Source organism: Mustela putorius, unplaced genomic scaffold (genome assembly GCF_011764305.1).
Source record: "Mustela putorius furo isolate JIRA1106 unplaced genomic scaffold, ASM1176430v1.1 tig00000430_pilon_pilon_pilon, whole genome shotgun sequence".
Classification (NCBI taxonomy): domain Eukaryota; kingdom Metazoa; phylum Chordata; class Mammalia; order Carnivora; family Mustelidae; genus Mustela; species Mustela putorius.
The window spans coordinates 24,751,297-24,764,416 of record NW_025421377.1 but is presented as its reverse complement, the minus strand read 5'-3'; the positions used below and the strand labels follow the sequence as shown (position 1 = coordinate 24,764,416).

Below are 13,120 nucleotides of genomic sequence, written 5' to 3'. Positions count from 1 at the left end.
CTGTGCCTTGACTATTCTAAAGCTTTCCATTTTTTAACTAACTTAATCAGTATCCAACAATATGAATAGGTACTGTGATTTTAGATTTGACAGATGAGAAATTAAGACATGGATGAGTCGGAGAAATACCTCCTCAGCCATACAAATTAGGTTAAAGTGAACTTAATTTTTCTACCTTAAGTGTCTACCCTTAGCTATTCTGCCTGTCTACAAAGACATACCAAGACCCGGATATGAATAAAGGCAAGGAAGCAATAACTTAAAAATCATAAAATCCAAAAAATTTGAACATTTAGATAGAAAGTCAGGCCAGTTCCACCCCCCAAAATTCTTCAAAGCAAACAAATAAAACCACGTATCTATATTGTTAAAATTCAAAAGCCAGGGGTCTTAAAAAATTTCTAGGAATCAACAGTGCTTGGGAATTCGTGGAATAGCATCCGTCACACACCTAAGACACACACTTCCCTCAGGATGATGTGTTGATTTAGTGATTCCATTCTGGTGCACTGCTGTATAACCAAATTAGTATAACGGGGTACCCAAGATTCCCACGTTTAAATAATTTTTCTTACGTTTCAGCTGGCACTACGAGATGCACTTTTGAAAAAGAGAAAAAGAATGAAGTAACTTCCAAGCAAATTTTCCATCCCAAGAAGAATGCTACATTTGTATCATTATCTTGAAAATTAATCAAGGTTGTCTGTTTACATTAAAGAGTCCTAAAGTACTTTATTGTGAAAAACAGCAGTAAACATGGTAGCAGTTTAGTGTTTCTGTTTTGGAGATGGGTAGTGGTGGGAATGTGTGAAATGTCCCCGGTGGTGTAAAATTACTGTCACTTCGCATTCGTGCAAAGAAGAAAAATGTTGGGTGCCTGCTGATTGGCACTGTAGGGACAAGAATGAGTGAGCCGTGGCCCTCCCAGAAGGCACTCGCAGCCTGTTTGGGAAACGCGAGGGGGCAGATGTGTGTCGTGTGTGTATCTGGAGTGCAGTGTGAATAGTTCTCTAATAGAGGTAGGTCTGTGCTTCGCTGGGGTTGTAGAGGCCTCTGCAGGGCACGGGAGTTCAAGATTTTCTCTTTAAACGGGACAATGTTACAAGAGTAAGAGTTTCTTACTTGTATATAGGCTTACCTGCTCAGAACAGGTCCCTGCTGTACAGGTTTTTCATAGCCAATTAAGCTCTTTTAGTCCATCCAAAAACTATTTTTTTGAATGCCAGGTATAGGCTTTTTGGTTACGACCTTGCTTTTTAAATTGCCTTAAGTATAAATAGTAATCGTGGAGTGTCTTTAGTTCGTCATTTGGACCACCATAGAGGAAAAAGAAGTCGGACTGGTCTCCCCAGCCTGCCTTCATGCTGTGGTATTTTCAGCCCACTGTTTGCTTTGTCTCAATAAAAGGTTCCTAATCTCAGATAGGTCCTGTGGTGTGTGTGGACTGCTGTGCTGGTCTCCCTTCCCTTGGCGTGGCTGAGTAGCCTTCAGGGGACACAGGGCCGTGCTCAGCCTCTGTTTGCAAGTCATTGATTTGGAAATAGCGGGTGCCTTTGCCTCCGATTTCCTGGGTCATATTGTGGTAGATGAGAAAAGTGTTCTCTGTTATTTTAGAGTAAAAGGCAGTTTTCTGCCCACCAGAATTAGAAAGTAGCTTCTAAAACTTCTCTTGTTCACTCTCTGTGTTCACTTTTGGTTTTACGTGAAACTTTGGGGCCTTCTGCAAAGATGCCTCAGATCACTGGACCTTCGTTGTGAAAATCTTGAAGTTCAGGGACTAAGTCGCACTGGCCCGGTGAGGGGAGTTCTCAAGAGTCAACTTCAGTAGCTTTAGGGTTTAACAGGAAGTGTCCGATGCAAATTTGCTATTTCAGACCTGAAACTTCTCTCTCTCTCTTTTTGTTTGTACTCTTGAACTGGGTGGCTCCTTGAGAGAGGTAAATAAAATTAGAAATGGCATAGCCCTTAGGGTTCACAGCTTTGCTCCTTGACTTCTGATGGTTCCTGGAAGTCCCCCCTTCCTCAGGACATTCGGACCCCACTTAGAGGCCTGGAGGCCAAAGTCCGTTCTGTGCTCGGACTCCTGTTCTACTGTGACTTCGCCCTGCTCTTAACTGAGGTTTATATGCAAGATAGAAAAATAGCTAGTTGAAAGATGAAAGTCTTAACTCTTATGTCTTCAATCACATAGTATCTTAATTCTGCCGGATGCCTTTTATTGTATAAATCTTCCTTTGAGAATATGTTCTGTAAACCTGAAGATCAGATTCTCACAAGGTCGGATGCTGTCAGCAAAGGCAGAGTGATCTTTCAGGGTCAAAGAAGGTAAAAATACCTAGAAGAGGCCATCAGGGTCTGAGCTTCAACTTTTCAGTCTCTGCTTTTCTGTCATTCCGAAGTATGGATCCATTTCAGGGATGAACACCCATTTCCAAGCTCAGAATGTTTACAAAGTGATGTATGAACCTAGAATTCTGGCCCATTTTGTATGTGACCCCAGCAGGTTCCACAGAAGGCAGAGTCTGTTCCCTGCTGTATCATTAGTGCTGGTTCAGTGCCCAGGAAGTTAGGGGCGTAGCAAGTATTTGAATACATGATTTATTCCCTGTCCATTCTCTCTCTGTAAATACAAGACCACCTACCTCGTTGATTGTTTTGAAAATTTTGAGAATGTTTTCAGCACTTACCTTGGTATTTGCCACAAAGTGAACATTCAATAAATTTCTCATCAACGATTAGATATCTGCTTTTATTTTATTTTTGTTTCATCTTTGTGAAATGAAACAATGATTATAGTTGTAACAGTTATTTGTTTTACCCCTCCTCCATTTGGGGGTGGTTAGTTTGAAATACAGAAATGTATATTGAATGCTCTGCGGGTGACTGTGCCCTATGACACAGGAAGGAGGTAGACTTACAGAGTGTCTGTATAACACAGGCTGCTTATGGAGCTATCAGAAAAGGCAGAGCATAGGGCTGAGAGCATCCTAAAAAGTGAGAAGTTCAGCTGGCCAGAGGGTGGAACGGCTGTTCGCTAACAAACTGATGCTTGCGATAAGCAGGAAGGCAGTTGGAAATATTCCTAAATAGAAAAGTTATGGTTTAAAAAGTAGTAGAATTTCTTAAAAGTTATGTATAAATTGTGTTCTCATTACCTCATATTCTAATTCTTTGAAAATTTATAATCTGTTTAAAGTGTCACATGACAACTCAGAATTAAATCAGAATGTTTAATTAGAATATTCTGTTCTTCAAACTGTTGTAGATAAACACATTTTAAACTGTGTTACCAAGAATATTACAGTTCCACCAAATGACAGCCTTTTGCTGTATAAAAATTAAAACTAAAAATTAACTGTTTATTTTTAAATGTATTTTATGAGATTTAAAAAAGATCTTGAAAATTAATAGACAAGTAAAGCACTGACATGGCGCTTTTTCTCTTTTATAAGGAAATAAACTTTTCTCTCCTAGTATAGTCTTTAGTTGGTACTTATTTAAAAATGCAGGTAAGAACAGAGCACAGCTAATCCCGTACTGCTTCATCACCGGGTTGTATGCCTTCATTGTTCCGTCGGTCCAACTGTCCGTCCAACCTCACTGTGGAAATGGTTAAGTTTTGATTTATCCACATGATGGAAGATTTTAAAGCCATAAAAATGTTTACAATAGGAAATGTTTATTATAAATGAAAAGAACAAACTAAAGTATTTATAGCATAATCAAACTGCACGTTTAAAATATGAATAATAAAGGCCCAAGAGGAAATACTCTGTTGTTTATTAAATAATACTGTTTTAACTTGAATTTCAGTGATTACTAGAGAGATGGAGGTCATTTCACATAGATTTTTGCCATTTCGTTCTTTTTTTATAGCTTTTTTTTTTTTAAGTGTTGATTTGTAGGAGATTTTTATGTATTCTGGATACCAATTCTTAGTCAGTCACTTATGTTACATGTATCTCCACAGATGAGCAGTGCCATCTTTGACAGACTAAGTTCCCATATGTACTTTTGTCTGGGAATTTTCAAAACCAGTCCTGGATACTTTTTTAAAAAATGGATTTTTTTTTTTTTTTTAATTTTTAAAATTTACTTATTTATTTTAGAGAGAAAGAGCAGGGGTGGGGCGGGCAGAGGGAGAGCGACTCCTGAAGCGGACTCCCCCTGAGTGCAGTGCCCAGTGCAGGCTTCCATCCCAGGACCCCGGGATCATGACCTGAGCCGAAACCAAGCATGGACTGCTCAACCGACTGAGCCACCCTGGTGCCTCTGAATACTTTTTTCTTTTTTTTTTAAGAGCAGTTTTAGGATCACAGCAAAGCTAAATGCACCAGAAGGATCCATGTGTTGCAGTCAATGAACTCCCATCAGTATCACGACAAGTGATAGCTTACATGAGAGTTCTCTCTTAGTTTTGTATATTCTGTAGGTTTAGACAAGTGTATAATGATGATTACCCACATTTACAGTGTACAGCGTAGTTCTACTACCCCTAAAATCCTCCCTGCTCTGCCTATTCACCCTTTTTCCCCCCAACCCCTGGCAACCACTGATCTTTTACTAGAGTTTTGCCTGTTGCCAAATGTCATGGAGGTGGAGCCATGACAATCACTACCATTTTCCTACCGTTTTTTTTCACTTAGTATGTATTTTTTTTTAAGATTTTATTTATTTATTTGACAGAGAGAGAGAGATCACAAGTAGGCAGAGAGTCAGGCAGAGAGAGAGAGAGAGAAGCAGGCTCCCCGCTGAGCAAAGAGCCCCATGCGGGGCTCCATCCCAGGACCCTGAGATCATGACCTGAGCTGAAGGCAGCGGCTTAACCCACTGAGCCACCCAGGCGCCCCTCACTTAGTATGTATTTATGTTTCCTCCATGTTTTTTTCATGGTTTGGATAGTCCGTTTCTTTTTAGTGCTATTTAAATAACTTCCCATTCTTTGGATAGGCCATGGTGTGTTTATCCATTCACCTCCTGAAGGACATCTCAGTTGCTTTTAGGTTTTGGCAATTATGAATAAAGCTGTCAGAAACATCTGCGTGCAGGTGTGGATATATGTTTTCACCTCTTTGGATTAATATGAAGGAGAGCAGTTGCCGCTCTCTATGAGGAGTATTCTAGTTTTGTAAGAAACTGCCAAACTCTGTTCCAAAGTGGCTGTACCCCATTTTGCAGGAGGCTTTGCGGCTGTCCTTCTAAGTTTCTCTCACATTTTACTATAAGCAGCAAAAAGAAGGTGGTGGCAACTTCAACATTTTGACTGGAAATCAAGCTCGGTCACTCAGTTCTTTCATTACATTTTCTACCTTCCCCATTCGTGTGGGTGACAATGTTGTTAAATGTCCTGCCACTAAGTAACAACCACTTCACTTCGCCAATAACTTGTTCCTCGCTTCCCCTGCAGCCACTACTGGCGGTCTCCTTAGGGGCGGTCTCCTTAGGGGCCGTCAGACGTCTCGTGGTCTAGTCCAGGACCTGGAGGCTTTCACTAATACTGCCTGAAGCCCTTCCAGCTTCCACCTACTGCTCAGTTCCAAAGCCGTGCCTACAGTTCGAGGAGTTAGGATGGTAACCCTCATGGTACCATGTCTTTATTAGTTATCTACTGCTGCATAACAATTTACCAAAGTTGAGAGCCTAAAACGACGAATGCTGTTCTGTAGTTTCTGGGGATCAGTAATTTGGGGGTGGCCTAGCTGGGCTTAGAGGAGCCACTTCTGAGACAGTTCATTCCTATGGCTATTAGCAAGAAGACTCTGTTCCTCTTTCCCTCTTGGTAAAAGGTCTCAGTTCCTTAAGACAGGAACCTTTTCACAGGGCGTTTTTAGTGTCCTTAGGGCCTGACAGCTGGCTTCCTGCAAAGTGAGTGATCCAAGAGCACCAGGAGCAGGCTGGTCATCTTGTCATCTTGTCTCACAAGTCAGATGCCCTCACTAAAGCAGTATTCTGTTCACTAGAAGCAAGTCATCAAGTACGGCTCACAGTCTCGGAGGGGAAATAGGCTCCACCATTGCATGGACGGAGTGTTGGAGGATATGTGCATTTGTTTTTAAACTACCACACTGCTTTGAAACTGAGTAAAATGAGAGAGGAGAGTCCAACATGGCGGAGGAGTAGGAGACCTGAATTTCGTCTGGTCCCAGGAACAACTCTAGACCGCTACCAAATCTTTCTGCACATCTGCAGATGCAACAGGAGAGCGAAGAAAAGAACAGCTGCAACTCTACGAATAGAAAGTTGACCGCTTTGTGCAACGTGGGACATACAGAGAAGTGAATTCAAGGCGACATATGGGTTAGACCATGGGGGAGGGACCCTCCATCAGCCGGCTCCTGGCAAGTAACTGAGCCAGGCAGCCCGAAACCAGAACTGCCAGTTAGAAGTCGGCTCTGGTGAGGGACATCCCTCGGGTGGCTAAGTGGGGGATGGAACCCCACCTGGGACAGTGTGGTCTCAGGACCCTCGGGGTCACAGAAAGACCAGGATGTCTGAGTGCGGCAGAGCTCCCAGGTGTTGGAGCAGGAAAGCCGGCTGCAAACAGTGAGCTGAGGAGTGAGCTCTCAGCTCGGCCTTGCCATAGACCTTGATCCAGGCCACAGTCAGGCCACTGCTCTTGGCTCAGGAGTGCACCACTGGAGTCTGCAGGGTTTGGAGACTCCAAACGGAGTCCTGTGTCAGACATAGAAATGCTGGGTCACAGACCAGGTGAGCACAGAGTGCGGCAGGGGATGGGTGACTGACTGCTTTTCCCCGAGGGCTCACCGAGGAGTGGGGCCAGGGACTGGGAGGCCGCCATTGTCATTCTCATCCTCTAAAGCTGCACAGAAATCCTTCAGGGAACGAAAGCCACACTGAGCAAACTGGAGCAGATTACTTAGCCTGGGCCCTCGCTAGGGCAATGCAAGTCCACCTGGGGCAGAGACATTTGAGAATCACTGCAACACGTCCCCACCCCCTGCAGAAGATCAGCAAGAACATCCGGCCAAGACCAAGTTTACCAGTCCACGAGAACTGCAAAACGCCCACCCTAGGGGAATACAGCACATAGAACTCGTGGCTTTTTTCTCATGATTCTTTAATCTTTCAAAGATAATTTTTTAAATTTTCATTATTTAAATTTTTTTTCTTCTTTTCAATCAATTTCTTGTTTTATCAATTCCTTTAAAAATTTTTTAATTTTCATTTTTACAGTTGCATTCTATCCCTTCATTGTATTTAACCTTATTTGTGCGTGTGTGTGTGTGTGTGCATATAGGTTTTTCTTTCTTTAAAATACTGGGATGCAGTTTCTTCTAACAGACCAAAGTACACCCAGAATTTAGTGTGTGGTTCTGTTCTATCCACCTGTCTGATCATATTCTTTTTTTTTTTTCCTTCCTCTTCTTCCTTTTTTGTTTTTGTTTTGTTAAACTCTTTTTTAATTTTCAAAATCACAGTTACTTCTATCTTTTCAATGTATTTAATTTTATTTTTGTACATGTACATTTTTCTTTTTACAATTTTAAGATGTAGTCTCCTCTAGCAAACTAACCAAAATACACTCAGGAGATCGTGTATTACTCTGTTCTGCTCACCTGTCTGTCTGTTTATATCCCTTTTCTTTTTGTTGTTCTTGTTATTGTTGTTTTCTTTCTCTTTTGTTTTTTTTTCTTGTCTTTTAAGTCCATTTTTACAAACACATTCTACCCTTTCATTGTGTTCAATTTTATTTTTATTCATATATAAGTTTTTTTCCTTTATAATTTTGGGATCTAGTTTTCTAAAAAAAAAAAAAAAAAAAAAAAAAACCAGACCAAAATACAGAATTCAGTGTATTGCCCTATTCTGCTCACTTGTCTGATTATATTCTCCACCACCCCCCCAGGTTTCAGATCTCTTCTGATTTGTTTAGGGTATGTTTCTCTGGTGTTGCTGTTGCCATTTTAGTATTTTGTTCTCTTTATCTGTTCTTCTCTGGACAGAATGACAAAATGGAAAAACTCACCTCAAAAAAGAGAACAAAATGCAGTACTGACTGCCAGGGACCCAATCATTATGGATATAAGTAAGATGTTAGAGCTAGAGTTCAGGGTAACAATAAGTAAGATGTCAGAGCTAGAGTTACAGACAATACAGTGGTACTGAATTCATATCATAAAGATACTTGCTGAGCTTGAAAAAAGCATAGTAGATACTAGATAATCCTTTTATGGAGGAAATAAAAGAATTAGAATCTAACCAAGTTGAAATTTTAAAAGGCTGTTAATGAGGGGCGCCTGGATGGCTCAGTGGGTTAAAGCCTCTGTTTTCAGCTCAGGTCATGATCCTAGGGTCCTGGAATCAAGCCCCACATCGGACTCTCTGCTCAGCAGGGAGCCTGCTTCCCCCTCTCTCTCTGCCTGCCTCTCTGCCTACTTGTGATCTCTATTTGTCAAATAAATAAATAAAATCTTAAAAAAAAAGGCTGTTAATGAGATGCAATAAAATTGGAGGCTCTAGCTGCTAGGATAAATGAGGCAGAAGAGAGAATTAGTGATATAGAAGATCAAATGATAGAGAATAAAGATAAGAAAAAGATAAACAGCTACTGGATCACAAGGGGAGAATTCAACAGATAAGTGCTATCATAAAGCAGAACAGTATTAGAATAATTGGGATTTTTAGAAGAAAAGGAAAGAGAAAGAGGAGCAGAAGGTATACTGGCGCAAATCATAGTGGAGGACGTCCCTAATCTGGGAAAGGAAACAGGCATCAAAAAGCTGGAGGCACAGAAAACCCTCCTCAAAATCAATAAAAATGGGTCAACATCCTGAAATAATACTGAAACTTAAAAATCTCACAGACAAAGAGAAAATCCTGAAAGAAGCTTGGGACAAGAGGTAACCTACAAGTGTAGAATCATTAGACTGGCAGTAGACCTATTCATGGAGACCTGGCAGGCCAGAAAGAATTGGCATGATACATTCAGGGTGCCAAATGAGAAACAATATGCAGCCAAGAATACTTTATCCAGCTAGGATGTCATTCAAAATAGAAGGAGTAATAAAAATCTACCAGGACAAGCAGAAACTACAAGAATTTTTGATTACCAAACCAGCCTTATAAAAAATATTAAAAGGCATCCTTTAAGCAAAGATAGAGTCCAAAAGAAACATAAACCAGAAAGAAACAGACAATATACAGTAACACCCACTTTACAGACAATACAGTGGTACTGAATTCATATCTTTCAATAGTTACTCTGAATATAAATGGGCTAAATGCCCCTATCAAAAGACACAGTGTGTCAGATTGGATAAAAAAGCAAGGCTCATTGATATGCTGTCTGCAAGAGACACATTTTCCCTGCATATTTTCAGACCACAGTGCTTTGAAACTGGAACTCAATCACAAAAGAAAAGTTGGAAAGAACTCAAATACACAGAGGCTAAAGAGAATCTTACTAAAGAGTGAACATGTCAACCAGGAAATTAAAGAAGAATAAAACAAATTCATGGAAACAAATGAAAATGAAAACCACTATTCAAAACATTTGGGATTCAGCAAAAGAGGTCCTAAGAGGGAAGTATATAGCAGTACAAGACTTTCTCAAGAAATAAGAAAGGTCTCAAATACACAACCTAATCTTACACCAAAAGAAGCTGGAGAGAGAACAGCAAAGAAAGCCTAAACCCAGCAGGAGAAGAGAAATAATAAAGATCAGAGCAGAAATCAATGAAATAGAAACAACAACAACAACAATAAACAGTAGAACAAATCAACGAAACTAGGAGCTGGTTCTTTGGAAGAATTAATAAGATTGAAAACCCCCTGGCCAGACTTACCAAAAGAAAAGAAAAAGGACCCAAATAAATAAAACCATGAATGAAAAAGAGATCACAATCAACACTAAAAAAATAAAATTATAAAAACATATTATGTGTTCTTATATGTTGACAAATTTGACAATCTGGAAGAAATTGATGCATTCCTAGAGTGTATAAACTACAAAAATTGAACCAGGAAGAAATAGAAAACCTGAACAGACCCATAGCCAGCAAGGAGATTGAAGCAGTCATCAAAAATCTCCCAATAAATTAGAGTCCAGAGCTAGATGGCCTCCCAGGGGAATTCTCCCAACATTTAAAGAATTAATACCTATTCTTCTTTTTAAAAATTTTTTTTTCTAAAGACATTATTTATTCTCATGAGAGAGAGAGAGTGTGATTGTGGGGAGGGGCAGAGGGAGAAGCGACTCACCAGAGTGGGGAGCCTGATGCAGGACTTGATCCCAGGACCTAAGACCATGACTTGAGCCAAAGGCAGAAACTTAATGTACTAAGCCACCCAGGCACCCAACACCTATTCTAAAGCTGTTTCAAAACCAAAATGGAAGGAAAACTCACAAACTGTTTCTATGAGACCAGCATTACCTTGATCTCCAAACCAGACAAAGACCCCACCAAAAAGGAGAATTACAGACCAATATCCATGATGAACATGGATGCAAAAATTCTCACAAAAATACCAGTCAATAGGATCCAACAGTACATTAAAAGGATTATTCACCATGACCAAGTGGGATTTATTCCTGGTCTACAAGGCTGGTTCAACACCTGCAAATCAACGTGATACAATACATTAATAAAAGAAAGAACAAAAACCATATGATATTCTCAACAGGTGCATAAAAAGCATTTGACAAAGTACAGCATCGTTTCTTGATCAAAACTCTTCACAGTGTAGGGATAGAGGGTACATATCTCAATATTATCAAAACCATCTATGAAAACCCCATAGCAAATATCATTTTCAATGGGGAAAAACTGATAGCTTTTCCCCTAAGGTCAGGAACACGACAGGGCTGTCCACTATCACCACTGCTACTCAACATAGTGCTAGAAGTCCTAGCCTCAGCAATCAGGCAACAACAACAACAACAACAACAACAATAAAAAGGCATCTGAATCAGCAAAGATGAAGTCAAACTCACTCCTTGCAGATGACATGATGCTGTATGTGGAAAACAAAAGACTCTACCCCCAGACTGATAGAACTCATACAGCAATTCAGCAAAGTGGCAGAATAAAAAACCAATGCACAGAAATCAGTTGCATTTCTATACACCAACAGTATAGACAGGAGAAAAAAAATTGAGGAGTCAATCCTCTTTATTTAGATATTTATTTATTTTAAGGATTTTATTTATTTACCTGCCAGAGTGAGATAGAGAGAGAGAGAGCAAGAGCAAATAAGCAGGGGGAGCAGCAGGCAGAGGGAGAGGGAGAAGCAGGCTCCCCACTAACCAAGGAGCACAGTGCGGGGCTCAGTACCAGGACCCCAGGAAAATGACCTGAGCTGAAAGCAGACGCTTAACTGACTGAGCCTCCCAGGCACCCCAGGAGTCAATCCCATTTACAATTGCTCCCAAACCATAAGATACCTGGGAATAAACCTAACCAAAGAGGCAAAGACTCTGTACTCAGATAATTATAGAACACTCATGAAAGAAATTGAGAAAGACACAGAAAAATGGAAAAACATTCCATGTCATGGATTGGAAGAAAAAATACTGTTAAAATGTCTATACTACCCAGAGCAATATTTACATTCAATGCAATCCCTTCCTATCAAAATGCCATTGACATTTTTCACAGAACTGGAACAAATAATCCTAAAATTTGGATGGAACCAGAAAAGACCCTGAATAGCCAAAGGAATGTTGAAAAAGAAAACCAAAGTAGGCGGCATCAAAACACCAGACTTGAAGCTCTATTACAAAGCTGAAGTCATCAAGACAGTGTGTGGTACTGGCACAAAAAAAGGCGCATAGATCAATGCAACAGAATAGAGAGCCCAGAAATGAACCTTCAACTCTATGGTCAACTAATCTTCAACAAAGCAGGAAGGAATATGCAATGGAAAAAAGACAACCTCTTCAACAAATGAACCTTCAACTCTACGGTCAATTAATCTTCAACAAAGCAGGAAGGAATATGCAATGGAAAAAAGACAGCCTCTTCAACAAATGGTGTTGGGAAAATTGGACAGTTACATGCAAAAAAATGAAACTGAACCATTTTCTTACATCACATCCAAATGTGAGACAGGAATCCATCAAAATCCTAGAGAAGAACATGGCAGCAACCTCTTCAGCCTCGGCTGCAGCAACTTCTTTCTAGACACATCTCCAAGGACAAGAGAAACAAAAGCAAAAATGAACTATTGGGACTTCATCAAGATCAAAGCTTTTGCACAAAGGAAACAGTAGACAAAACCAAAAGACAACCGACAGAATGGGAGAAGATATTTGCAAATGACGTAGCAGATAAAGGGCTAGTATCCAAAATCTATAAAGAACTTATCAAACTCAACACCCAAAGAACAAACAATCCAGTCAAGAAATGGGCAGAGGACATGAACAGACATTTATGCAAAGAAGACATTTAGACGGCCAACAGACACATGAAAAAGTGCTTAACATTATTGGACATCAGGGAAATATAAATCAAAACCACAGTGAGATACCACCTCACACCAGTCAGAATGGAATGGCTAAAATTAGCAAGTCAGGAAAAGACAGATGTTGGCGAGGATGTGGAGAAAGGGGAACCCTCCTACACTGTTGGTGGGATGCAAGCTGGTGCAGCCACTCTGGAAAACAGTAGGAGGTTCCTCAAAAAGTTGAAAATAGAACTGCCCTACAACCCAGCAATTGTACTACTGGGTATTTACCCCAAAGATACAAATGTAGTGATCCAAAGGGGCATGTGCATCCTTATGTTAATAGCAGCAATGTCAAACAAGAGCCAAACAATGGAAAGAGCCCAAATGTCCACTGACAGATGAATGGTTAAAGATGTGGTATGTATATACAATGGAATATTACGCAGCCATCACAAAAGTGAAATCTTTCCATTTGCAATGATGTGGATGGAACTAGGGGGTATTGTGCTAAGGGAAATAAGTCAATCAGAGAAAGACAATTATCATATGAAGAAACAAGGCAGAGGCTTGTAGGAGAAGAGAGGAAAAAAATGAAACAAGATGAAACCAGAGGGAAACAAATCATAAGAGACTCTAAATCATAGGAAACAAATTGAGGGTTGCTGAAGGGGCAGAGGATGAGAGGGAAGGGGCAGCTGGGTGATGGACACCG

General features: G+C 40.3%; 1 protein-coding gene across 1 annotated transcript in view; it reads left to right on the top strand.

Annotated features, from left to right (window-relative positions):
• The window catches only part of SDAD1 (SDA1 domain containing 1), a 30,574-nt gene extending 27,834 nt beyond the window's left edge, over positions 1 to 2,740 (top strand). The window contains exon 22 of the mRNA XM_004766253.3: positions 583 to 2,740. Within this exon, the coding sequence (XP_004766310.1) occupies positions 583 to 630 (48 nt within the window). The 3' untranslated portion in view covers positions 631 to 2,740. The remainder of the gene's footprint in view (positions 1 to 582) is intronic.
• Positions 2,741 to 13,120: the final 10,380 nt, after the last annotated feature.